The 27,821-nt window shown below is 33.9% G+C and overlaps 2 protein-coding genes across 3 annotated transcripts; one reads left to right on the forward strand and one right to left on the reverse strand.

The window, feature by feature from the left end:
- Positions 1 to 25,773, forward strand: LOC129799959 (hormone-sensitive lipase). 2 transcript variants are annotated; one of them, XM_055844277.1, is made up of 8 exons: positions 1 to 804; positions 877 to 1,057; positions 12,470 to 12,889; positions 12,950 to 13,211; positions 16,034 to 16,823; positions 21,077 to 21,199; positions 21,350 to 21,503; positions 25,304 to 25,773. In XM_055844277.1, exons 1-8 carry the CDS (start codon positions 356 to 358, stop codon positions 25,529 to 25,531), a joined length of 2,607 nt encoding a protein of 868 aa, XP_055700252.1. In that variant the 5' UTR covers positions 1 to 355; the 3' UTR covers positions 25,532 to 25,773. The 2 variants fall into 2 exon arrangements, with proteins under 2 accessions (XP_055700252.1, XP_055700251.1); XM_055844276.1 differs by having other exon boundaries at positions 23 to 804; positions 21,281 to 21,503.
- LOC129799980 (probable N-acetyltransferase san) lies at positions 25,724 to 27,229 on the reverse strand. The gene is made up of 3 exons (XM_055844310.1): positions 27,083 to 27,229; positions 26,588 to 26,911; positions 25,724 to 26,518 (listed from the first exon to the last, which is right to left on the reverse strand). The coding sequence occupies exons 1-3, from the start codon at positions 27,088 to 27,090 to the stop codon at positions 26,287 to 26,289; spliced, it is 564 nt and encodes a 187-aa protein (XP_055700285.1). The 5' UTR covers positions 27,091 to 27,229; the 3' UTR covers positions 25,724 to 26,286.
- Positions 27,230 to 27,821: the final 592 nt, after the last annotated feature.

Here is a 27,821-nt window from a genome sequence, read left to right on the forward strand (position 1 = left end):
TATAAATGGAATAGTATTTGCTCTCGCTTCTCCAGAGCACTCACGGAAGCCAATGCAATTACAGCCAGAGAGAGTGCCCCCAGCTGGAGAGAACGTGAGAGAATACCATCGAGTGAGACAATGGGATGATTGAGAATAATTCCCGTGCAGCCCATTTTCGTGATAGTTTCTTTTAGTTGTAATTTCATTTAAATATACAAATAAAACTGTGACTTGTCTTGCCTCTGACAATGCTCTCTAATTAGGTGATCAAGTAGTGCTTCGTGAACTTGTGCTTATTTTTGGTGTGAGGGATTGAGGGCAATGTGTTGTGGCGAAAAGAATTTGGTGACGCAGTGACAATCGAGCGGCGCATATGATGCCGAAGAACGATAGAAAAATGGCCCCAATCGCTGTACAAAGTTCAGAAATTCTAGTCAACTCGGAATCTGAATCAAATTCCGGGCGCTCCACCACAACACTCAAATCGCCTGGGGCATCAGCTGGACGCACCCCTATGTTCGATGCCCTCAAGGACTTGTGCGTGAACAATGTGAACTTCTTCAGGCGCGACGATTCTGCCACTGGTGTGCGTCTCCACGGCGCCTTTCTGGCTCTCGTGGACCACATTGAGAAGGCTCGTCCCCTCGTGGACCAAATCAGTGATTTTGCCCATGAGTACGACTTCGACAGCGAGACGCCCGGAAATGGCTATAGGAGCTTCATTAAAGTTATCGATTGTTGCATAATGCATAGCATAAAACTATGTCGCGCTGTACTCGAAAGTCGCAGTTCCATTCTCTTCCGCAAGACCCTCTACACAAAGTAAGGTTCCAAACCCGGACATGCCCAAAGGGATGAGAACCTGTCCTGTAATACCACGACTTCTGTTTTCAGGGAAGTTGAGGCCAGTAGTCACCTTCTGGCTAGTCTCTGTGCCATCCTGGACCATCTTATGACCCTCCGGACATGGAGCTCAGAGGGTAGCCTCTTTAGTGATCACACAGCTGAGGAACTCCTAGCTCATGGTGGAGCTATCAATCAATACTGTTTCTATGGACGTTGTCTGGGATTTCAAGTATGTCACTACTTTTATGTGAAATCTAATCTCTCATTTTGTGATTCAATGCCAGTAGATTATATTTCATGGGCACAACAAAGAATCTCACAAAAGCATCAAAGGTCATTGAGAATCTTTATGAAAACATTTTATTGACTTCTTAAGAATTTTTTTTTAGGAATAGGATAAAGAATTCCATTTGTTCACTCTAAATCGCTTATCACTTAAGGTTAATATAATTGAGATATCACACGATATCTCATTCGTCTCATTCATAGAGTTCAACACCTTACAAGAATTTTCACTTTCATTCAATATTAGTTCCTTATCAGTTGCTCAAAATTCCGAACAAGTTGCCAAACCTTGACTCACATTCTTCTGAACTTTGCGTATCACAAATATTATTTTATTTTGCATAATAAGATTGAGTAATGCAGACTTCAGACTTGTGACTTAATCCAATTAGACCGCGAACTCGTCAGTTCTGAGATAAAAAAAGCTTGTAATTTCAAAGATCATATTTCTAAGAACTAAAGGCCGAGAACGCTTTTTAAATTAAAATAAAAGATGAAACAAATAAGCGATTAAGATTTAAGTTTGGTCAGCAAAAAATTAATATGGCCCAGTAAAAAATTAAAAATGGGTATTATTTTTGTAATTAACTTTTAAGATATTAAAACAAAACTTTTTCTTTTTGCCTAAGTTTACATTGAAATATCACTGCTTTATTAAGTCCTAAATTAAGCATAACTTTTAAATAATGAGGAATTCATGAAAACAAAATTCACGTCCCTTTCTGGCTCAGTCCTTTTGCATAAGTCTCTCTCACTCTTTCATACTCTTCTTCTTCTTCTTTTGGATATCACGCCAAATTCAATTTAGTTCAATCTAATTTGAAGTGCGAAAAAATGTTTATGCGTCCGGCACACCTCTATTAAGATTTATATAGTAAGATTTCATAAAAACAAAATTCGCGTCCCTTTTTTTCTGAAAAAATTCCATGTCTATTCCACTCTTTCGGTCTCGAAATCGGACTAAATCAAATTTAATTTGGTGTGATGTGCAAAAGAAGAAGAAGAGTGCAAAAGACTAGGATAGACTTATGTAAACCTTCTGAGAAGGAAAGCGACGCGAATTTTGATTTTACGAAATTTAACCGATCTAAAAGGTGTGCCGGAATCATAAAGATCGCCTTTAATATCCTAAGTTTGAAGATTTACCTAAAAATTTAGGAAAAATTTATTGAGAAGATTTGGAGAACAGTCCGGTCAAAATCCTGAAAGCTAAATTCTCGAGGTTTTGGCTTTCTGAATATTAGCTTTTCTGGATTTTGGCTTTTCGGGATTTTGACTTTTAGGATGTTGACCGGTACAGGTTAAATTTACTTTATTTTAATGCGGCCTTAAGATTGCAAGTTTAAGTCTATCTTAAAACGTCTCCAATTTCCGAACCGTTATAGTTACGTAGAGAATTTTAGCCAACTAGAACAGGCAGTTCCATTTACTCTAGCTCTAGCATTTTGAGCCAGAAATTCAATTGCCAGATGATCAAATAATAACATAATTTCAGGCTGATCAAAGCCAAGCGCACGGCCGCTTACCGCAAAAGAAACGTAGTAAGAGGAGCACGGAAGGATTTTAGCAAATAATTCTTCAGGTTTAGAAATACGATCAAAGCAAATGCACAACGAGAGTTAGGTAGTTCCCCTTCCAACAAGATTTTCAATATAAATAAAAAGCATTTAATAAGAAATAATTTAAGAACCTTAAGATTTAACCGCCTTACGGGATTTTTTACCCAACACTGAATGAGAGAAATCCGAAAAAGTTAAAATAACATTCCGGAAATGTTAATTTTACCCTGCATTATTGATCCAAAATCGGTGTAAATATTATGCTTTTTAGGAGTATTGGGGGTTAAAGTTACCCTTTTTCATGTTAATTTTACACTCAAAAAGGCATAAAATTAACATTAAAAAATGTTGATATATTTTTACACCTAAAAAGTGTTAAAGTTGCGAGGAAAAAAAACTTAATCGCACCCCCTTTTTTCTCAGTGAATAAAAACACGCCTTCACCGGATTAATCCTTTAAGGACGAGAAGGTTTAAAATTGGGGGTTTGAAAAAATCATTTAGAGCGAAATCTGACTATAGATGGCCGTAGAAAAAAATTTAATTTTTAGGTCACCAGTGACCCAATCGTCCTTAAAGGGTTAAACACATAAGAACATTTTTTAATCATATAACTTCCCAATTTAATTTTACATTGGCATTTTTAACCAATTTGACCAATTTTGGAAAAGTTTAGAGAATTTATATGGAAATGTTCTGGCCTTTAAAAATAATTTCAAATCCCTAAAATTGATGTGAAAAGTGTGGAAATAAATTTATTGTGAATATCAAATAGGAACGCTTTTAGAAAACTTCCAAAGAAAGTTTTAAGGGAATATTAAAGATACTTTAGATCAATTTTCTTCTAAAAATGCTTTATATTCACACTTTGAAAAACTAGTTTATCTTATCAGCGATTCGAACACTTAAAATCATTTAAATCGGATTTTTCAGGTGAATTCTAAAGTTTCTTGGTCTAAGAATATTTCTTTTGATAAAACATTATTCTTAAAAGTATATTGCATTAAAAGTTCCTTTTAAACAATTTGCGTTCTCTACCTTCTCTACAATTTCTTGATAGTTTCTTGTTTATAATCACCCATAAAATTTGTTGTTTATATCATTTTTAAGACGATAAAATGATTCACAATGACAATATAATTTTTGTGGACATTACTCGTTTTTGTTTGAAAATTTATTTCATAAAGAACAAGAATAAAGAAAGTGTTGTTTTTGAGATAAAATATTAATTTACATTTTTATATTTCTGCTTCCGGTTATAACGCATTAGTATTAAGTCATTAACCAATTTTGTTAATTGTTAATTAGTTGAGATCATAAGCAAAATTATAGATGACATTTTATTAATTTTATTATATTTCTGTTATTATAGTGACGCAAAAAATGTGTTATTCTGTTACGAGAATAAACAGGATAAGTGTGACCCAAAATGCGAATTAGAAGTTTAATTAGTCATTCAGAACGAATAAGTTCTTACCTTGCATGTTTTTTCTTCTGACGCAAATTTGCAATCCAATAAATTTTAAAAGCCATTCAAGATAAATGTCTTTTTATGCGAACTTTTACTATTCACCTAAATTTTATTTTTTTGTTCTCAACATTTCTCTGCACAATAAACTTAGTCAAGAAATTACTGGTTTACATTGCTACTCATAAATTGATGTTGCTTTAACCCTTTAATTCTGGAAAGGTATTTGATTAAATAAAATCATGCGGAAACGCTCCTGGGTTTTATTCATAGATACTAAATTCGTAAGTACGGTTAATTATTAATGTGGTTGCATACCGTTTTACTACCGATTAAATTCAATCATAAAAATAAAAAAAAACCATTCCGAAATTTAAAAATAATGCTTAAGTAAAGCACATTTAAGAATGTTTTAGCATGAGTAATGACTATGTTGTCTTAATAAGCATACGAACAAATAAAAAAGTAAATTCGAGGAAGGTCTATAATTTACGGGTACTTTACCGATTCATAACCGGATTAAGTTCGATCTTTGCTATCTATCCTATATAGTGGTATCGGTTGGGTCATTGTTTACAAGTGTAATCTTCGAACTTTTCGATAGAGGCGCTAGTATCTCTGCTTCGGTCCGCTGGGCATTTTCTTCTCTCTCCTACCTCAGTTGGCTTTCAGCAGCCCAGCGAGTAAGACGTAGGGAATGTGTCGCTCGGGCGCTCGTGTGAGAGCACACATTCTTAGTCATGGCCTCCTCTCTTGCACAGCAGTGAAGAGATGTAAAAATTAATTTTCAGGAGTTGTTTTTCACTGCGGCGATGAACGTCGCACACACATTTTGCAAAAATCTCCTCTTACACTTAAGCATCTGTATGAGGAGATGCAAAAATGATAGGTTTTTTTCGTTTTTTCCCTCACACCACCACTGCTGGAAGTGTTTTTTTCAGCCTTCAGGAGCTAAAATTCATCGTGTCGCTTCTCTACACGTACGCATGAGTAAAAAGATATTTTCTAGCGTTGAGAAGGCAAGGCACAGACTTTTTCTTAATTAATTGACCCTCTCATTTTTTTTGTCAATTTCCCCGCTGTGCTTGCTGAAAATGGAAATTGTCTTTTCCAGTTTTTTAAATTGTCTATTTAATTTATTATAAATGGAAAATAAGAGATTGAACAAAAACCAAATATACAACTTGAACCTCGAATCCCAATAGCTCTTCCGTGGCTCAATCGGTTAAGACGTCATGTCTATTGCTCTTTTGATTTTCTTTTATGCGCTCATGTTCAAATCCTACTTGTATCCTGTACTTTTTTGTTTTTTTTTTCAACATGAAAATGAAGAATAATTGTCCCTAAATTTATTAAATAAATTTCTTAATGTTTCCTGAAAAAAAAATACATTACACAACGATTATAGTGATTTATTCAAATTTTGAGAGCTCGCCTCTCCAAATTTTTGTTTAAAATCGTTTGGGTATTCTCACATGATTTCGTTTTCGGTTACTTTTCTTCAGAAAAAAAAATGGAAACTGCTTTTAAATGCTCGTATGAGCTTTCAAATACTTAAACAATATGTTTTTTTCCTATAATATACTTTATGTTTTAAGAATTTTGAATGATAAGTTCCTCTCGGATTGATACTGTACTCTTTTCTTTGAATAAACCGGAATTATTTGTTGAACAGTAAAATAACTAGTTTTTCTCAATAAAATAATAAATGTAGAGACCGAGTATACGACAGTAAATAATTATTTTAGTCAGAAGGAAAACAAAATTTACTAGTAAAATGGTTTTAAAAAAATCTTAAAAAAATAAATTGGCCAAAATATTATTTTAAAATTTCTACAGTAGTTCTCATAAAAAATTTCAATAAAAAAGATTTAAAATTTAAAACAATAAATTTTTCAAAACATGAAAATTGTGAAATGATCATTGGAAAGAAGAATCTTAAAAAATATTAATCATATTAACCTTTCTTGTTTAAAATTATTTATTGTCTCGATGTTTTCTAATAAAATACTTAATGGTATATCATAAATATATTTTATAAAAAGAATTGCATGAAAGAATAAAGTCTTTTTAGCATAAAAAAATACCAGTTAGCCCAAAATTTTAACGAAAACTGAATCTAATTTCTACAGGTAACAACTAAAGTGTTATAGCAAAATTAAAATATTCCTTTCTTCCTTTATCAAAACTTGCTGAACAAAGCAAATCTATTATTATACTTTTTATTGAAAAAGGGTGGCAAAATGTTCGAGGCTTCGCGAGCTGCTCGAAAGCAGTAAAAAAATAAAAAGTGGTTAGGTTAGTAAAAAATTAAAACTGATCAGTAGAAATATTCGAATTGATCAGTGAAAAAGTAAAAAGTGATTAGCAAAAAAATAAAAATGAGCATTAAAAAATAAAATTTTGTCAGTAAAAGTTAAACGTGTTGAGCAAACAGTTAAAAATGAGCACTAAAAATAAAAATTCAGCTGCCCGCGAAAATCGGCGAAAAATTCCATGTCCGCGAAAATGCGCTGCCAAATTTTATTTGAGCAATTTTTATTTTTTCTGTTCATTTTTAATTTTCCACTTACAACTTTTATTTTTTACTGACGACATTTAATTTTTTAGTGTTCATTTTAAAACTTTCCTCACCATTTTTTATTTTTTTACTGACTACTTTCTAATTTTTATTGCTCATTTCTTTTTTTATTATTGTCTACTTTTAATTTTTTACTGACCACATTTTATTTTTTTGCTGACCACTTTTTATTTTTTACTGACCATTTTGTTTTACTGCTTATTTTTAATTTTTTTCTGACCAATTTTTTTACTGCTCTCTTTTAATTTTTTGATGACTGATTTTTATTTTTTTACTGACCACTGTTAATATTTTACTGTTCAATTCTAATTTTTTTCTGATCACTTAATTTTATACTGGCATTTTTTTATTTTTTACTGATCATTTTTAATTCTTTACTGGTCACTTTTTAATTTTTTACTGATCATCTCGAATATTTTTGCGGCTCATTTTTAATTTTTACTGACCACTTTATTTTTTACTGACTACTTTCCATTTTTACTGATAATCTTTTTCTTTTTACTGATCATGTTTTAGTTTTTGCTGATCACTTGTTATTTTTAGCTGATCATGATTCACTTTTTACTGCCGTTTTTTATTTTTTACTGCTCTTTATTTATTTTTTACTGATCATTTCGAATTTTTTGCTAACCAAATTTGACATTTTACTGCTCTTTTATTCAATGCGGTAAATAACACAATTTTGGTTTCTGAAAAAAATTTAATCAAAGTTCAAATTTTTTTCGATTAACTTTGATACACTGATTATGATTTTGCTTTGTTCAGCAGGTTTTGATAAAGGAAGAAAGGAATATTTTAATTTTGCTATAACACTTTAGTTGTTACCTGTAGAAATTAGATTCAGTTTTCGTTAAAATTTTGGGCTAACTGGTATTTTTTTATGCTAAAAAGACTTTATTCTTTCATGCAATTCTTTTTATAAAATATATTTATGATATGCCATTAAGTATTTTATTAGAAAACATCGAGACAATAAATAATTTTAAACAAGTAAGGTTAATATGATTAATATTTTTTAATATTCTTCTTTCCAATGATCATTTCACAATTTTCATGTTTTGAAAAATTTATTGTTTTAAATTTTAAATCTTTTTTATTGAAATTTTTTATGAGAACTACTGTAGAAATTTTAAAATAATATTTTGGCCAATTTATTTTTTTAAGATTTTTTTTAAACCATTTTACTAGTAAATTTTGTTTTCCTTCTGACTAAAATAATTATTTACTGTCGTATACTCGGTCTCTACATTTATTATTTTATTGAGAAAAACTAGTTATTTTACTGTTCAACAAATAATTCCGGTTTATTCAAAGAAAAGAGTACAGTATCAATCCGAGAGGAACTTATCATTCAAAATTCTTAAAACATAAAGTATATTATAGGAAAAAAACATATTGTTTAAGTATTTGAAAGCTCATACGAGCATTTAAAAGCAGTTTCCATTTTTTTTTCTGAAGAAAAGTAACCGAAAACGAAATCATGTGAGAATACCCAAACGATTTTAAACAAAAATTTGGAGAGGCGAGCTCTCAAAATTTGAATAAATCACTATAATCGTTGTGTAATGTATTTTTTTTTTCAGGAAACATTAAGAAATTTATTTAATAAATTTAGGGACAATTATTCTTCATTTTCATGTTGAAAAAAAAAAAACAAAAAAGTACAGGATACAAGTAGGATTTGAACATGAGCGCATAAAAGAAAATCAAAAGAGCAATAGACATGACGTCTTAACCGATTGAGCCACGGAAGAGCTATTGGGATTCGAGGTTCAAGTTGTATATTTGGTTTTTGTTCAATCTCTTATTTTCCATTTATAATAAATTAAATAGACAATTTAAAAAACTGGAAAAGACAATTTCCATTTTCAGCAAGCACAGCGGGGAAATTGACAAAAAAAATGAGAGGGTCAATTAATTAAGAAAAAGTCTGTGCCTTGCCTTCTCAACGCTAGAAAATATCTTTTTACTCATGCGTACGTGTAGAGAAGCGACACGATGAATTTTAGCTCCTGAAGGCTGAAAAAAACACTTCCAGCAGTGGTGGTGTGAGGGAAAAAACGAAAAAACCCTATCATTTTTGCATCTCCTCATACAGATGCTTAAGTGTAAGAGGAGATTTTTGCAAAATGTGTGTGCGACGTTCATCGCCGCAGTGAAAAACAACTCCTGAAAATTAATTTTTACATCTCTTCACTGCTGTGCAAGAGAGGAGGCCATGACTAAGAATGTGTGCTCTCACACGAGCGCCCGAGCGACACATTCCCTACGTCTTACTCGCTGGGCTGCTGAAAGCCAACTGAGGTAGGAGAGAGAAGAAAATGCCCAGCGGGCGCGCGCGAAGTGAGTTGTCAAATCTCAAAGGTAGGAACGCCACTTGACGAAAAGTTCGAGAAATAGACGGTGCGAGTACTATATGTGGATAGCAAAGGTTCGATGCAACCGGGTTGGAAATTTCAGGATCTTTCAAAAACAAACCAAAATAAAAAAATCGGTTGAGAAATAGGCTCTCCAACGTCGTTAAACTTATGCTTTCCGAACTACGTAAAAAACATTCAAGAATGGAAAAAATCTAGGAGCTGTTATCGAAATAAACAAAAAACAAACATGATTTTGGAGGGAAAGGATGGGTTCGGGGGAAAAGAAAAAAATGCTGTTCTAGATAATATTGACTTATGGAGGGGTCATCGCAGACCGGAAGCCGATATCTCTTACCGTTTGGCCTCTAGCCGTCTCACAAGTTGAAAAAAGTGAATTATAAACTATTCGCTCTTTGAGTTCAAGTAGTAAAATTACTACACTGAGAAAAAAAGGGTTCGATTAATTTTTTTTTCCTCATAACTTTAACACTTTTTATTGAGGGAAAATTGACCACAAGGTCACCTCCTGTCGCTGCATGAGAGGGAGGTGTTTATGTTTGTGAGTTGCCTTGTTTTCGGTGACCGATGTAAACGTGTGATGAGTCTCTAACTGTTATGTGTATATCCCGACTTTTTAGGGATATTTTTAATAAACTTATTAGTGACATCCATTTTATTTTAGATTTTTAAATTATTAAACTGTGATAACCTTCAGATCTGTGATATCTCACTGTGATATCAGAATTTTAATGTATTTATTTATAAACTTTTTCGGATTTCTCTCAGTGTATATGAGAGTAGCGTAGTTTATAAAGTTTATAAATTTATAAGTTGTATTATTTAAACGTGAGATTAAATTGTTAGAATGTACAAAGAAACAAAAACAAAAAAAATGCGCATTTTTGGATGCACTTTTTTTTTTAATGAGGGCCCGAAAAATGTCATTTTTTTTAAATAAATCTTTGCAATATTTAGAAATGTTTAACAGTATTTAGATCATAAATTAATTAATTAAATTTAATAAATTTCATGTAATCAGAATCGGATAAATAGAACATGATATATTTTTTTTATTTTGGAAGATATAATAAGAAAAACTTAATAATTTACATAAAAACAGGACGTGGTCGTGGCAAACTGATTTAGGATTTTAAATGCTTAAAGAACCCTTTAAAAAAGTTTTCTAACTCTAATCGAAAGAACTGACGAAAAGATTATTATTAGTATCGTACTAGGATCGTTATTCGGACAAAGTAAATTCTGCTAAAATTATGTTAACTTGTTATATCTTTGATTATCCCTAAAATCTCCTTCATCGTTTCCAAGTTTTTGACAAGCGACCGTATTGATCCTTGTTTCGTGATTTGAAACCGTATTGAAGCGTAGGGGAGACTGGGCCAAAAAGTCTCAAATTGAAAAACCCAAAATTCAATATCTTCCAAGGTAAGAAAGATAGCGGCTCAATTTTTTTTCTATAGATAGCCTCTATAGAACTTCTTCCATGTCGTGAGTTTCTTAGAATTCGAACATGAAATTTAGAGACTTTAGAAAACAAAATATATCAAACTTTTAGCCCTATTTTTTGAAATATTTTGCTTGCAGAAGATAACCATTATTACCTACTTATTTTCCAAAATCGATGCACTGGTGAATATTTTCTAAATAATTTATATTCTTTGAATACGAATCCGCTATCTATTTTAGAATTTCACAAAAGTTCTTTTCTCCAGAAATCCTTTTATTAAAAATGGCCAGTTGGGGTAAAAAGTAACAAAAGATATAGAGCAAAAAGTAACAAAAAAGCGAAGCAATTTCTGATGTCTCACGGCGAAAAGAAACGTCATTATCATGTCTCGCCGCTTGTTGTTTGCATTGGTCAAACGATTTCAGTCTTTTGCGTGTTTTTTTTTTCTAAAATATAGCTTGAAAAGCGCTTTTCACGTTTTCTCGCAGAGAAAACGGTGTTTTATAAAGGTGTATAGATAAATAAATTTTCTATGAAAATATGTCGTCTAGGTATTTTTTCAAATTTCCGAAAGCCTGTAATGAAGCGAATCAAAATATGATAATACCCAATGTCTAGTACTATTTGCCCCAGCATTTTTGAGAATGGTCACAAAATTACCTTTTAAAAATTGGCTCGATAAACGTATTTCCTTACCAAATTGAGGAAAATTACTTTCACAAAGTTGTAGAGCGGTAAATTTCCTATAAAACTGCGATAATTAGAAATTTTTGAAGCGCTCGAGTAGCTTGTAAAAAAATAAAATATCCGTTTTGTGACTTTTTGCCCCGTCTCCACTATTATATATTTTTCGATAAAATAAGCTACAGAATTCAAAACGGTTAGAAAGCTAATGATATTCTACATCCAGTAAATTATTGTTTTGAGATATTCACTGCGAAAATGATTTTTTCAAATTTAACAATTTGATTTTTTGCTCATTAAATGATTTTTAATGATCAAAATTCGTTTCTACTGACCAAAAAAATATGGCATTTATTATTTAGTTTAGTTCACTGAGAAAAAAAGAGGGTGCTATTAACTTTTTTTCCTCATAACTTTAACACTTTTTAGGTGTAAAAATTTATCAACATTTTTTAATGTTAATTTTACACCTTTTTAAGGGTAAAATTAACATGAAAAAGGGTAACTTTAACCCCTAATACACCTAAAAAGGGTAATATTTACACCGATTTTGGATCAATAATGGAGGGTAAAATTAACATTTCTGGAATGTTATTTTAACTTTTTCGGATTCTCTCAGTGTTTGGACTACTAGAATTAAGTTTTTGCATAAGTGTCAGAATATTCTTGTAGTGAAAAGAGCGATGAAATAATGCCACTTCATTATTAAAAAGTTAAATTTGGAATAAGAAAAGCTTTAGAGTGATTAGGAAAATTCCGATAATGTTTCATAAGAAAATTCTATACAAATGATTTGAAGTATTTCCACTCAGCAAATAGCGATAAACTACTTACACATATTTACACGCTCTCTTAAAATAAAAAGAGTAAATAAAAAAAATAGAATAATTAGAACTTTCTAGTTCGAGAACATTAGCCCATATTGGGACTAATTAATAAATCAATCGCCTTAAATTTTTCATCATGAAGTTCATTGCCCACAAACATCAATATGGTTCATCATTTGTTTTTATCAACTTAATCAAATAATACCAGCAAATATGCAGCACCTAGAATTCAAATTGATAAGAATCCTTTCGTCAGCTTTAATCCAGCACGTTGCTATTTGATTAGACAATCTATAACAAATGAATATGACATTCAATTCAATCCCATGACTATTTAAAACTTCCATTTAATCTTTCGAATTGATGAAATCCAATTAAAGTCTTTATTGAAACTGAAAATTTCTCCAATATAGTTCCATGAGTCCATTCGTGGTGCCCTCAAATTTGTATCCAGTTGCATGGCAGGCTTCTCAGAAGGATACTATTCGGAGGGAAATCGCTTGTCCAAGACAACAAGCTCAATGTGGACAAGTGGAAAGTTCCTACTAGATCCAGAATTGCGTGCTCGACGTGTTGTGAACCTCTCCCAGAATTCCGATGTGCACTTCTGCAAAGCCTTCTGGTTCCTTGCCGAATCTGAGCTTATGTGTAGTGTTCCGAGTATGATTGGGACAGCGATAAAAGTGAACAAAATTGTGACAATCCCTCCAGAGCCACTCAAGTTACCAAATTCCGCAGGAGATGGTTTTGTAGACATTCCCATACCATTTAGCCATTTAGGTCCAGGACCAGTAACTGCACGACTTCTAAGCTACAATTTGCGCCGCGGAATGGTAAGAATTTGATAAGGATTCCAACTGAAGGGATTTAAATTAGTTCAAGATGATTTTCAGATGGGAGAAAGAAGTCACCGTTGCAGCTCAACACTGCCACCGTCCAAGGGATTAATAATCCACTGCCACGGTGGTGGATTCGTTGCTCAAAGCTCAAAATCCCATGAGCTCTACTTGAGAGACTGGGCATACGCTTTAAATGTCCCAATACTGTCAATTGACTACAGCCTGGCGCCAGCTGCTCCCTTTCCACGTGCCTTGGAGGAAGTCTTCTATGCTTACTGTTGGGCACTCAACAATTGCGAATATCTCGGAACCACTGGTTCGTATTACTTTCTTTTTAGTTGTTATTCTTTGGGTATACATCTAGGCGGTTAATAGTAATCGAATGAGGAATGGGAGGAACGTAGCCATTCGTGAGAAGCTAAAACCGTATATTCAGACAAGAGATTTAGCCTAGTTTCTGAAGATCTCAAATTCCTAAATAGCAACCAATTTAATTTGTTCTTTAGATTCGAATTGATTAATTCCACTTAATAGTCGATTTCTAAGTCAAAGTTTTCCAAAAAAATTCGACTGATAAGAAATTAAAGAAGTTAAGCCTTATAGCCTTAGGTCTGAATCCCGTATAACCCTTTAACGACGAGACAGTTTTCGCGGACCGAAAATCAGCAATAAAAATGAAACCGATATATAAAATCGGTAAAAGGTCTTACATCTAGCCTAGTCCCCAGCGAGTGGCCTTCAAAGTTGAAGCCAATTTCTTAATTTCACGTACAAATGCGTATGGGATTTTTTCTGCACTCGTGATCGTTATGCTAAATATTTAAAAAGTGAGAAGTTTTTCCGTATTATAAGATACCTTTCCGTATGGAGGGATAAATATACTAAATTTTTGTTTAAATAACTTTTTTCCTTGGAGCACTGTGAACTGAGTCCGAGATCAATTTAGGAATTGGCTTCAAATAGCTCCATTTAAAAAGGCCAACTTGCCAGGAGCTTGCATCTAGCCTTAGAAAATCCAACAGAGTCTGATTCGGTGTATTTTTAGGTGTGATTCCTTCATAATCACACCTATTGTGGTGATACTCCGATTTTCTAAAAGTGCTCCGATCGAGTTGAAATTCACAGGGAATATGTTTTGAACATCCCTGATGCAGAAAATGGTAGGCCGCCATTTTCGGGTCCGGCCGACTGTCCGTCCGTCCGCAGTACGCAATATCTCCGGGTTGGAAAGAGATATATTCACTTTTTTTTAAAAATATATCTACTTGCGCGTACGACGATTTCTAGGCTATTAGTTTTTTGTAAAACCGGTTCTAAACCGGTTTCAAATCGGTTTTTCTAGGTTTTCTCGAAATTGGCCTATGCAATTTGAACCATTTTATGTTCATGTTGTAGCGCTACTTGAGTAGACCAATTTAAAAAAAAATTGTTGGAGATTGCTCCATGATTTCTCGAGATATTTCAAGTTGAAGATTGTAATTTTAAGAAATTTTGCTCGTAGCGTCGTCGGGTGGGAAAAAAAGCGGGAGAAGAGGCGTGACTCCGATTTTTTTCGCGAATTTTCGCGGACCACCAAATGCTCGCGGATTTTCCCGGGTCATGAAATTTTTCACGAATTTTCAGGGGCCGCGAAATTTTTCACGAATTTTCAGGGGCCGCGAAATTTTTCGCGGATTTTCGCGGGTCGCGAAATTTTTCGTGGATTTTCGCAGATAGTTAAATTTTTCCCGGCTTTTGCACATCTTAAGCCTAAACGAAACTCTAGTGTGATGTCAAGTTGGAGGCCTTGATCTCTCATAGTTTGTGAGAAAATCGATTTTAAAGTTTTTTAAACAATTTTATGCATTTTTCTTCCAATTTTCCTAATTTTCAAGTGAAATTTTGCACAAATCAAGCCTGAAAGAGGCTCTAAATGGATGTAAAGTTTGAAGCCTCTATCTCATAGTTTCCGAGAAAATCGATTTTAAATTTTTTGTTAGACATTTTTATGCATTTCTCATCCAATTTTTCTTATTAATAACGATAATACGCTACATACAGTTTAAAAATTATTAAACGCAGTTTGCATTATTTATGTATAAATATCGTTCGAGTTTGCCACAATCTAAATTTGCAATGAAGGAATCGCACCTCTATAAGCTGATCTAGGCTTATCACTGGCTTTACATCTGAGCGATAGGAACAAAAATAGCCCGAAAATTTAAGTAATTTTTCTGACAATACCAATGAATGATAATTTTCACTTTAATGAAAAATATTGTGATTGAGTATTGTAGTTTATTTTTCCAAAACGGTTTTTGCATTAAAAAAATTGGAAGTATAAAAAATAATTAAAATTTTCAATATGACTATTTAATAATTCGTCATTTTTAAACATAAAAATTTACTATTTAGCAAATAGCTGGAGACTTGCAAAAAATATGCTAGATTCCTTCAGTCTTCTACTTTGCAATTACGTACAAACATTAAAAAAGTAACTTTAGGTAGTCAGGAAAAATTATTTTCTTTATGGGACACCGGTGTCCCAATCGTCCGTAAAGGGATAAAAGTCAAGGAGTTGCTTCTTCGAGTTGAGATATTACAATTTCGATGGTATGGTCATGTTTAACGCATGAATGAAGAAACATTCCCCAGAAAAGCTATATGAATGCCATTGTGAAGTGTCGACCTCGGGGCAGAGCTAGGACAAGGTGGCTGAATCAAATTCAGGATCTTGCCTTGTAGTGCCTTAGGATTGGTGGAGGATCGACAAGCGGGGGCTGTTAGCCTTGATGTCAAGGACCCACGACCTCAATAGGGATAAGCGGTTAAAAATTATGATGATGATTCTTTCATGAAATCAATAACTGCGATTTTTTCGTAATCGTTGGCTACAGAAAATACTACTGTTCTTTCAGCTTCTTGATTTAGCTCTAATTACTAGTTAGAACATCTTTAATTTAAAAACAATCACCTGATATAACCAGGCTTGCCGATCGGTCATTATGCAGTAGACTTACATCTCCGGATATATAAAGAATAAGGGGGCAGTTTCACACGTACACACTTATAAAATTTTATTTTTATTTTGCCTTGGAATTGTGTCACATATTTTTTCCCCTCTTCTACTGATAGAATCCCTCTTATTCTATTTTCCAGGTGAAAAGATAATCCTTGCTGGTGACTCAGCAGGAGCCAATTTGAATTTAAGTTGCATCCTTAAGTGCATAGAATTCGGAATTAGAAAGCCCGATGGTGTTCTTTTGATGTATTGTCCGGTTCTCGTGAGCTTTGTCGTTAGTCCAGCACGTCTATTGTGCCTGATGGATCCATTGTTGCCATTTAGCTTTATGATGAGTTGCCTGAAAGCTTACACGTGCCCCAATGAGGAAGATGACGGGAAAATTGAGAGAAATCGTCGAAGAGTAACCCAACTGCTAAATACTAGCAAAGCTACATCCCTAATTGCATCCTCATCTAGCACTACAATAACACCCAATGACTCCAAAATAGTCATGATTCACAAGACATCAGATTCAGATTCCACCAACAGAACAGCCGCCACAGTAATGGCTCAAAATGCCAAGGAATTATCTGACAAAGCACCTGACGAAGATCAACTCTCCGATCTATCCCTGGACACCTCGACTTGGGACAAATTGTCCGAAACGGATTTACAAAATGCCTCAGCACCCTTCAAAAGTCCAATGAGCGATACTCTCAGCGATACAATGGCTTCAGCCTCACTCAGGAGTCACACAGTGGGAAATACAGAAGTACCCAGTCCAGATGAAAGCAATGGCACATCCCTTGAAGAAGATTCCCAACCCATAACAATTCATAAACCCATGCAGAATGGAGTAGAACATGAATTCTTCGAGGAGTACCACGTGGAAGTTCACGAACCGGCAGTTCCATCCTCGCAATACGTTTCCAGCTTTATCGAAAGGTAAGTACCTATTTGACTAATTTCACTGAATCTTTTTTAGACGCTGTGAAATATTTCTGGTAATCCTAATTTTAAATAACTGCATTATTTGTGGTAGAATTAAATTTCCTCTCCATCAAACCAATTTTTTTTTTTTTTTAGAAATATGAGATTTTCTTTAGATGGGAGACGTTGAGGCAATTTAACAAATAAAATTGATAAGGATAAAAGCTTTCTGCTACTGAAGCAGTATCTAAGCTCCAAATTAGTCACAAAAACATGAATTTCGTAACGCTTCTTGTTTATGTTCTGTAGCTGATTTTATAAACTGCATAAAAATAAAACGTTTTTGTAGGTTTTATTTTAATTAATTTCTGAAATTAATTAAAGTCAAAGCAACATAAATTGTAATAATTTACTAATTTTTTTCATGATTATGATAACGCAGTATATAGTAAGGGAGATTGGGGCAAAAAATCTCAAATTGAAAAACTCAAAATTCAAAATCTTCCAGAATAAAACAGATAGCTGCTTAAATTTTTTTCTATGGATAGCCTCCATAGACCTTGTTCAATGTTGTAAGTTTCTTAGAACTCGAACAAGGAATTTATAAAATAAAAAATATCGCATTTTTTAGCCCTATTTTTGAAATATTTTCCTTGCAAAAGATATCAATTATTACCTACTTATTTTCCAAAATTGATGCACTGGTGAATATTTCCTAAATTATTTGGATTCTTTGAATACAAACCCGCTATCTATTTTAGAATTTTGCAAAGATTCTTTTCTCCAGAAATCCATTTATTAAAAATGACCACTTGGGGTAAAAAGTAACAAAAAGGTATGGAGCAAAAAGTAACAAAAACCGAAGCAATTTCTGATGTCTCACGGCGAAAAGAAAAATCAATGCCATGTGTCGCCGCTTGTTGTTTGCATTAGTCAAACGATTTGCAGTCTTTTTTATGTTTTTTTTCTAAAATAGCTTGAAAAGCGCTTTTCTCGTTCAGATAGAGAAAACGGCGTTTTACAAAGGTGTATATTTAAATGAATAAATTTTCTATGAAAATATGTGTTCTAGGTATTTTTCAAATTTACGGAAGCCCATATTGAAGCGAATCAAAAAAGTGATAATACCCCATGCCTGGTACTATTTACCCCAGCATTTTTGGGAATGGCCACAAAATTGCCTTTTAGAAAACCGCTAGATAAACGTGTTTCCTTACAAAATAGATGAAAATTACTTTCACAAAGTTGTAGAGCGGTAAATTTCCTATAAAATTGCGCTAATTAGGAATTTCTGAGGCGCTTGAGTAGATTGTAAAAAAATTAAATATCCGTTTTGTGACTTTTTGCCCCAGTCTTCCCTACTGAATAAATTTTAAAACAGTTTCGATAATTTTTCTTCAAGTTTTGAAAGAACGAGAGGTGTATGTTACAGAAAAGTTTATGGATATGTTTTCTGTGACTAATAAACCCTATAAATAACTAAATTGCGGTTTTAGAAGTACAGAATCGCGTCGAGCTGGTCAAGCCAGTTTAATCCATTTGGTTCGACCGCTGAGAACAGTTTGTTAGACGCGATTCCCTACCCCCAAAATTGAATTCAAAATCGAATTTCATGTATACCGAGTTGCGAACATTGCCTGTAAAGAATCTCAGCTACCATAAGCTTATCTGGGCTTATCACTGGTCATTTTCTATTCTCAATAGTTTGAGTACAGAAGACAAACGAAAGAAAAAACAAACATCAGAGATAAAGTCCGGTCAAATTCGGTATAGTAAGGGTTGGCTAGGGGTATAGTGGGGTGGGGTTGGGACTTATGCGACCTGTCATCAGAAAGATCTTATTTTCAGATACAAAATACTAAAATTTCATAGAAATTGCTTCAAAACACTGAAGATATTTTCCGGTCAAGTTACTTTGCTTTATAGCTCGGATCAGAGTAGAGCTAGGGCGAAGTACGACCAACCATAGGAAAGCACTTAACCTCAGCTACAACATACAAAAATTTGATCGAAATTGAAAATGTAATGGCGCTGGCACACCTTTTCAATTTAGTGAAATTCAATCGATTGAAATTTTACCTCTTACACTTTCAAACTGAAATCAGATACAGCTGTCTCATTCTGTCAAATGAAATTTAAAATTGAAATTGAAAATGAAATTGAAATTTCAATTTTCATTTGACAGAAAGAGAAAAATATATCTTATTTCAGTTTGAAAGAGTAAGAGGTTAAAATTTCAATCGATTGAATTTCAGTAAATTGAAAAGGTGTGCCAGCGCCATAAGTTCAGTAATATTTTACATCGAATTTTCGAAAATAGATTTTTGACTAATGACCCTTCAATTAAATCGTATGAAGTTAAGTTGTTCAGAAAAATTGTAGCAATTAACAACAGCTTTCCAAAATCACATGTTTTTCAAATTTTCTAACAATTAGATCCGGAGATATGGCAATTTTAAAATTAAAATGTTAACCCTATAGCTTTAATCCGGTGGGTCGAAGGGTTACTTATGTCTTGTTTTTTAGTTAAAAGCTGGTAAGGTTCAGTTATAAAATCTATAAAATATTTAAATTTGAGACTGATATATCATATGCTATAGAGGGGCTTAATTTTTGAAAAAACAAAATTTTGGGGAATGGAACTTATATCATTTCCAGGATTCTTTCGACTGGTAGGCCGCGGTACCTCACGGAGCTTGTGGTTGCTGGATCATCTTCCAGGTCTTCGTGTCTCCATGTGCCTGGTTCAGGGAGTCGTAATTTTCGCAACTCCATATTTGTGGAGGGTGTCATTCTCTGGAATGCCTTGCCTAGGGAGCGAAAGAGGGGGCTTATCTTGAGTCATGTGGCCTCCATTCACAACTCGTCCTAACTTTATGTCTAAGGCCAATTTTGATCAGAGGACAGTTTGTCCTAAGTATATTAAATAAATTGAAAAAATATAAAAAAATATCATAATCTGATCTCGTCAGCCCGATTTTAACGGCAAACCAATTTTGCCGAAAACTGCTTGTAAATATCTCTTTTCATTCTCTCGTCAGAAGCATTTGTACTACGTAGAATTGGCATGATAATCGATTTTTAGCGGGTATGATGTTCGTGTTCTATGGGGGTCGAAATCATGTTAAAGCAAATTTTGAACTCGATCCCGATTGGGGTCCCATTTCACTTCGGACCACAGAAGCTTATGCCCTAGATACACTTACGACTTAAGCCGATATACTGCTTAACGTAATTATAATCAAAATGATGATCAGATTATAAATATTTCCATCAGTTTGCGACTAAACCGTCTCTCGACTTAAGCAGAGAAATGGCTTGGTTAGTGGGAAACTGATGGAAATTTAGTCAATCATTATTTTGATTATATTTATGTTAAGACGTCTCTCAGCTTAAGAAGTCGTAAGTCATAAGGGCATTAGACTGTAAGGAATCTCAGATAAAAAGTTCCAATTCAACGATTTTCTTCGGTTTTTCTTGGTTTAACTATAAAAAATTCTAAAGAAAATTGAAAAAATGTTTTAGATTTTTTGTTCGTATAAGAATTACAAGCTGAATATTTCCAAAGATTAGGGAGTGCTGTGACAAGGCGCTCCCGTAAACTACTCATTAATTCGCAATTTAGCAACATCTTTTTTCGAAAAAAATGGTCTCAAAATTCATTCTGGAATTCATGGCTGAGACTGCCCTACTCTCCCTTATTCCATATTAGCTTGAAATCTAAGAAAACTGTGTAATTTAAGCTTTTCTTTTACCTCAATTTCACAATCAATTTCGTTTTTGCAGGGCTTGAAAATCGGATCATTTTATTTTATTATCTTTTATTATTGGCACAATTATTTTTAATGCTTAAGTTTCCTTAATCTTGAACGATATGGAAAGTATTTATTATTACTGTCTTTTAAAGTTTTATATTTCATATGAGCATTCGATGTTCATATATTCCTCGTTGTTGGGGATTAAAATTATATTTTTTGTTTGATGCCATCAAGAAGATACGACGCTTCTTATGAATAATAGAATATCCCATGATTTCATAAATTAGCTTCAATTTTGCTTAAGAGAATTCTTCCTTTTCTGAATGAAGACATAAAATTCTAATACACAATAAACTCGCGAGAAAGGAATTCTTTATTATAGGTTAATATCACATTTTTGGGTGAATATTTCGCAACACGAATATGCAAAAATTTCTCCATAAAGGCTAAATTGCCAAAAGAAATGTATATAGACGATTACAAAGAGCTTTATCTCTCTTTTTTTTACAGATACAACCTCGAAAAGGACGAAGAACTGAGGAAGATTCAATGTGATTCTCCAACTACCTCCGAAGATAACATAATTTTTGAAGTGGGCAAAGATACATTGAGTGTCAACTTCCTCCGAGATAGGTAATTGCACGCTTGAGCCCTTAGAAAATAAAAATAGATCCGCTTTTATGCTAAATTGAAATCCCCAACCCATTGGACTAGTTTGCAGAAGATAGCCACTAAGTTGTTTAGCATTGTAAGCCGTCCCATAAGTTACGTGCTAAATTCCAGACATGTTCCACCATCCGGGAAGCGCAACTTCGATTCACTGCAGGCCAAGAGTCCATCTGAGGAATTTATCTTTCAAGTACCAAAAGATCCCTACATCTCACCCTATTTTGCCACTGACGAAGTGCTCAAGGAAATGCCACCGATTAAGATAATTGTAAGTATCATGAAAACAAATAAAAGATCAAGGGGGCTTTAGGTAGAGAACCTAAGTATGGGAGACGTCGAGATCCACTGACGCCAAAATTAAGCCTATTTCATTCAACCCTTCTTATTATTATCCTAAGGCCCTAGACACACTTACGACTTAAGCCGAAAGACGACTTAATGGAAAATGATGGAAATGCACTTTAACTATTATTTCTATTACAATTACGCTAAGCCGTCTCTCGGCTAATCCTCATGTCTGTCAAGGCCCTAAGACACCTTAGAATAATACCTGATTGTAGTAAAAAAAATGGAGTGGCGTACCTATTCACGATGAAATAGCTCTCCAAATCAAATTTCGGTTCTGCTAAATTTATTTCAGGACACTTTTTTTAAATTTAAATTTAAAAGATAGTATATAAAGTATATTATAGATGCAATGTTTTCTTCAGTAAATATTATTTAGGTGAGATTCTTAACAATCTAACCTACTATAATCCTAACAAAATCGCATGTCTTCCGATCGGCCCCAAACTTTGCCAGAATGTGTTTGCCTACTTCCTGATCACGAATATATGGATGGCTTAACCCTTTAAGGACGATTCGGTCACCGGTGACCCAAAAATGAAATTTTTCGTATCGCTTTCTAAATTTGTGTTTTGTTCTGAAGTCAGAAAAATGATTTTTTCTAACTCCCAATTTTTGATCTTCATGTCCTTAAAGGGTTAAAACGGTTAAAACCGTTCCCGTCCGTTCGTCCGTCCGGCTGCTATTTGGAGCTTAATAGCTCCTAAACTAAAAGAGATATCGACTTGCGGTTTTCGGCAAAGGTTATATATCGGGTGAAAATTGCAACTTGGTGCATTGACCCCCCACCCCACACCCGTCCTTCCGCCATTTTGAAGACCCCCCTTTTTTTGTTTTCTCAATAGCTCCGTCCCTATGGCATCGAGCGGGCTCAAATTTTAGTATGTTATAGCTGGGCCTTAGGGCTTTCCATCAATATCAAACTTAAGGTCCCCCGACCCCCCTGACCCGAGCTATAAGGGTCCAAAAATTTCTTAAAATGGCCATAACTCCGGTTCTAATTGTCAGATCTTAAAAAGTGAGGGCTTTTTGGAAAGCTCTTGTGAAATGCCACTTCCCCTTCTAACATCGCAAGTTCATAAAACCACCGCTAGGGGCGCTATTTTTAAAAATAAGATTTTTAATTTTCTAAGTTAAATAACTCAAAAATTCCTTCGTGCATCGACCTGAAATTTTAGTATGTTATGGCTGCTGATTATACCTATCAAACAAAAAAATACTTAAGACGATCGATAACCCCTGACCCGAGCTATAAGGGGTCGAAGTTCGAATATTGACCGGCCTCTATCTCCGGTTCTAATTAACATATCGACCCAAATTTTGGCTTTTTGGTTTTGTCTCGATGAACACTTTCAGATGGAATTTCAAAAAATTACCACAGGTGGCGCTGCGATAGCCTCTAAATTCATCGAAATTCAAACTCATTTTCTTCAAAAACTCCTTTGTGCAAGATAATCAAATTTTAGAGTTTTGTAGTCTAGGGTATGAGGTTTCCAGAAAGTGGCGTGGGTTCGCTGTGGTTATAATAGAACCGGAGATATGAGGGGTCAAATTTTCCAAAATTCAAAACGCCATATCTCCGGTTCTATTTGACCGATTGCAATAAGTGAGTGCTCAAATGAAAGATCCTTATAAAATGCTACAACTTTCTAGAACATTTGAAATTCGTAATATCAACACCAGGTGCGCCACAGTCGAAAAACCAATTTCAATATCACATAACCTCAATTATCTTGACTGTCGCTGAACCGATTTTCATGATTACTTCGACATAATTTTAGAGGATATTTTATCTACATAGAAAAAAATATTTTGTAAAAATGTTCGTAAATGTTTGTGAATTCCTATGGAGGAGTTACGAAATGCTCGCGAATCGTATAACCCACAAACATGTTCGTAAAAGTTTGTACTTTTTCACAAACATTTACAAAACAAAACAGACAAGATTTTACGAACATTTTTTCCGAGTTAGCTCACGTTAAGAATCTCACCTACATAAGCCAGTTAGGATTATCTGTTCCTTTCATAAAGTTTCCACATCTTGTGCGAAAATTTAGTTTCAATATTCGAAATTATGTTTTATGAATTTTTCAAACATCAACGATTCTTTTTATACAAATTAGAGTTCCATTTACCTTTTAGTCAAGACACTATTGGAGAATGAAATTCCAGGTTTGAATGGGAAGAGTATCCTATATCTTCGAAAATATTTAGGGCGAAGTGGTGCACCTTTGAAATTGGGATTTTTCTTCTATGTTTAAATGGAACTGAGCCATATCATATCATAATGTAATTTAGCTTCTCAATCTGTTTGTTTGTGCAGCTAAATTATATCATAAATTTACATTTTATTTAAAAATTGTTGAAAAATTCCAATTTCAAAGGTGCTTCACTTTCAAAGGTGCTCCACTTCCCCCTAGAATCGGTGTATGATATTTCATTGCTCGAAGTCTACAGAGAAGGCAGTAATATATAATCCGTCCGGCCATTACCATTAGAGGACAAACGATTAGAGATTTAAACTTGGAAAGTTCGAGGGACCCCCATAAGACGATCCTGGGAACATTAACATGACCCTCATTTTAAACCCACCCCTCCCTCTCCCTTCAAAAACCATGCTTTTTGGGATTGCTCGAAAACGCGAAGTGGGATTTTTTTTTAATTTTTAGATATGTTTTGTATGCATTACCAATAACCTATTACCTATCTCCATTCCGGAGAAAACTGAATGATTTGAGTGTCACTTGCTCTGATTGATGATTCTCTGTACTCAAATATATCTAACTTTAACTAAAGTACGTAAAATTCTCAAAATTCCTAATAACGGTTTTTTAAGGTCAAAGGTTAAAAAGGCCCTAAAGAACGTATTTCTTAACCGATGGTATTATGTTTTGGCTCGTTGGAAAGGTCTTGGAATTACTGACAAATCTGATTCGATTCTAATTGGTGCTGAACCGGTTTCTTAACCGATGACTTATTTTTATCCGAAAATTCATTTTTTTACTCTTAAGCTATTTTGGACGATTTTTTGAGTAATTTTTTGAGCATAAATCACAAGATCGATCACTTTGCAAATTTTAGGGACTGAAAAATTGATTTTATTTTTAATTCATTGTAATTTAGGCAACCCCCTTAACCCTCTAAAGGTGTTTTCTTTAATATGCGAAAAAAAGTTCTAAAACAATGTTTTCTAGGATAATTATGATCCAATAAAGTCGAAAAAACCATCCATTCTTCATTATCTCTTTTAGTTTAGGCGCTAGGTGAGAAAATATAAAAATTTTTTGAAATTCTTTTTGCTTCTAAAATTCACATTTTTAGTTTTTTCAAATTTTTTAAATAAAATATACAAAGTAGAAGGACATATCTTTCAGTAAAAAATAAATTTATTTTAGTCAGATAACTTTAAATCGGTATTTTTATGGAAATTGGAAATGAGTTTTTTTGCACAAATATTTTTTGTTGCTTTTTCTCTGACCTGTCACACAAAACTGGGAATAGCAACAAAACGAAGAGTCAAAATGAGTTTAAACTTTCAAGAGATGTTTATAAGACTATTACCGAGGACACTATAGCACTTTTAAATAAATAAAACCTTTATTGTCGCTGTAAATGTGATTTTTGTGAAGACCGCCTGGAGGCGGTCTTACCCGTTAGAGGGTTACAGGTTTTGAAGCTTAGATTTAAGGGGACTTTTTGAGGATTGTTCTTTTATCATTGCAGACCCTCGAGATGGATCCTTGCTTGGATGATTGTGTGATGTTTGCCAAGAGACTCAAAACCGTGGGGAATCCCGTTGGACTGGACATACTCGAGGGATTGCCCCATGGCTTTCTCAATTTCACGGCTCTCTCAAAGGACGCTGCCGAAGGATCAAAATTATGCATTGAGCGAATGGCTGAGTTAATGGACATGAAAGTACCTGTCGACAAGACAAAAACCTGTTGTTGAATACCACGCAATTTGCTTGTTATACTCACATAAAAATTTGTTACCCATGATATTTATCACTTTCTTTGTTGCCCCATTCTTTTTTTTTCATTCTTGGTAACTCTTGGTGCGCCCTTTTCTTCCAAAAAAAAAAAATATTAACAAAAAAAAAAAACACACAAATTACGTGTAATAATTGAAAATACAAGGCAATTTTTCCGATGGTATTTTAATATTATAATAAAGAATATTATATTGGTTAATACGTTGTTATTTCTTTATCCATCAAAATTCCTAGAAACACCTCACCTAATTTTTTTTTCTCACTTGATATCCATTTCAATTTTTTTTCTTTCTTTAATTAATATCCAATCTTAATTCAAAACAAAAATTGTAAGATTACTTCCTAAATTTTGGTGTTTTTTTGCCCATGTCTTTCTCTTCAAGAGAGACAAGAGATTTCTTTTGTCTTCTTTCTTTTTTTTGGGGGGAGAGGAAGGGGTAGTGGTTGAGGAAAAGATTAACCATCGATTGGCAATCCAGACATTTACAAAAAATTTATTTTCAAAAAGAAAAAAATGTAAAATAAACCTAAATCCAGGCGTTGGATGCTGGGAGAAAGAAACGTCTCATGTGTCGAGGAGATGTTTGTGAAAAAGTGGAATAAAAGGGAAGAGAGAGAAATGTGGAGAGGAGATAGAAGAAAATGAATTTTACCTTTGCGACATCCGGCTCCCAACTCTGCTACAAAAAAAAATTGGGCTGAGATTTTTTCTTTACGCTTTCGTCTTGCCACTGTGCTGATTCTTGTCGATACCATTCACATGGGCATTGCTATTGGACACCCTGGAGTTAGTGTCATTGGGGCATTTCTTCTTAAGATTCTTCTGCAGTACATGAGCATTTGGCGGTTCGATGCGTTTATAGTAGAAATCTTTCGTTTCCACAATTTCGAAGCCAAATTTCTTGTAGAACTGTATGGCACCCTCGTTGTTCACCTGAACATGCCTGAAACACCAGTAATCAGTAATCCCATCCACAATCCCCCAGAAGAACCCACAGCCCCGCAAAACTTACAGAAATATACTGTCGAAATTGCCATCATTCTCCACATACTTGAGAATATGATTGACCATAACTGTACCGATGCCTAGTCTCCTGTACGGATAGAGGCATCCCAGTGTCATAATGTACAGTCGGCGCATATTCTCCGATGTGTCCACACGACAGCACACCGCTCCCACCACAATATCATTGTAGTATGCCAATTTGGCCAGCTCTCCTGCCTCCAGGATATCCACGTAAAACTTATCATTGTATGCCACGGGAAAAACAACCGAATGCAGTCGCTTGAGCTGCTTAACATTGTGTGGTGTAACATCGCCAAGATCTATACTTGTTCTGCAAATCAGAGAAGACAACAAATGCTCAATTCTACGGACAAAAGTGTCGAAGGGGCTTCTGCAGGACTCCCAGAAAAATCAATGGTTGTCAAGAGGAACAGGTTATGTCACCAAGGATAGCAGAAACAGGGATTTTCAACTAATCCTCCAGTCCCAATTGAAGCATTACCTCGTCATTATTAGAATACGATGAATTAACAATAAATATTTACACTCCTTCCAGTGAAATTCACACTAATTTCCTTATCACAGGCCACAGGGCATGCCAAATGTGATTTTCCTGCAAACAAGCACCCAGGGCTACACTGGCCTACTATTTTAGACCAGTGTCTTTAAACTGCAAAGTGAGTTTTTTACCGAATTTATTACATGTAGTATATTGACGAATGATTATGAATAAAATACACTATTGGGGTATAATAATAATTCCAAGGATTCCAAGTGCAAAACATCTCAAAATTCAAATCCTAATAAAAAGGAAATAATCTGAATAACTACTTAAATTACAAAATACTTTTGCAAACAAGCACATAAAAAAAATAAAGCGTGAAATCGATGAATTTCCCCGGAACTCAAATCTCAGTCGCAGTAGATAAAAAAAACCTAATGCAGATTTGGAAAGGTCATTTTATTATGATTCTTTTAACCCTTTAACGACGAGACACTTTTTACGGACTGAAAATCAACAATAAAAATTAAACTGAGAAACATAATCAATGATAAGTCTTGCATCTAACCTTGGGAAGTCCAAGAGAGTCTGATTCGGTGTATTTTGTGCTTCTATTAACGATAGGGACAAAAATAGCCCAAAAAGTTAAGTATTTTTTCTGACAATACCAATGAATAATATTTTTCGCTTTAATGAAAAATATTACGTATGAGTATTGTAGTTTTTATTGCCAAAAGGG

This window comes from Phlebotomus papatasi, chromosome 1 (genome assembly GCF_024763615.1).
Source record: "Phlebotomus papatasi isolate M1 chromosome 1, Ppap_2.1, whole genome shotgun sequence".
Lineage (NCBI taxonomy): Eukaryota > Metazoa > Arthropoda > Insecta > Diptera > Psychodidae > Phlebotomus > Phlebotomus papatasi.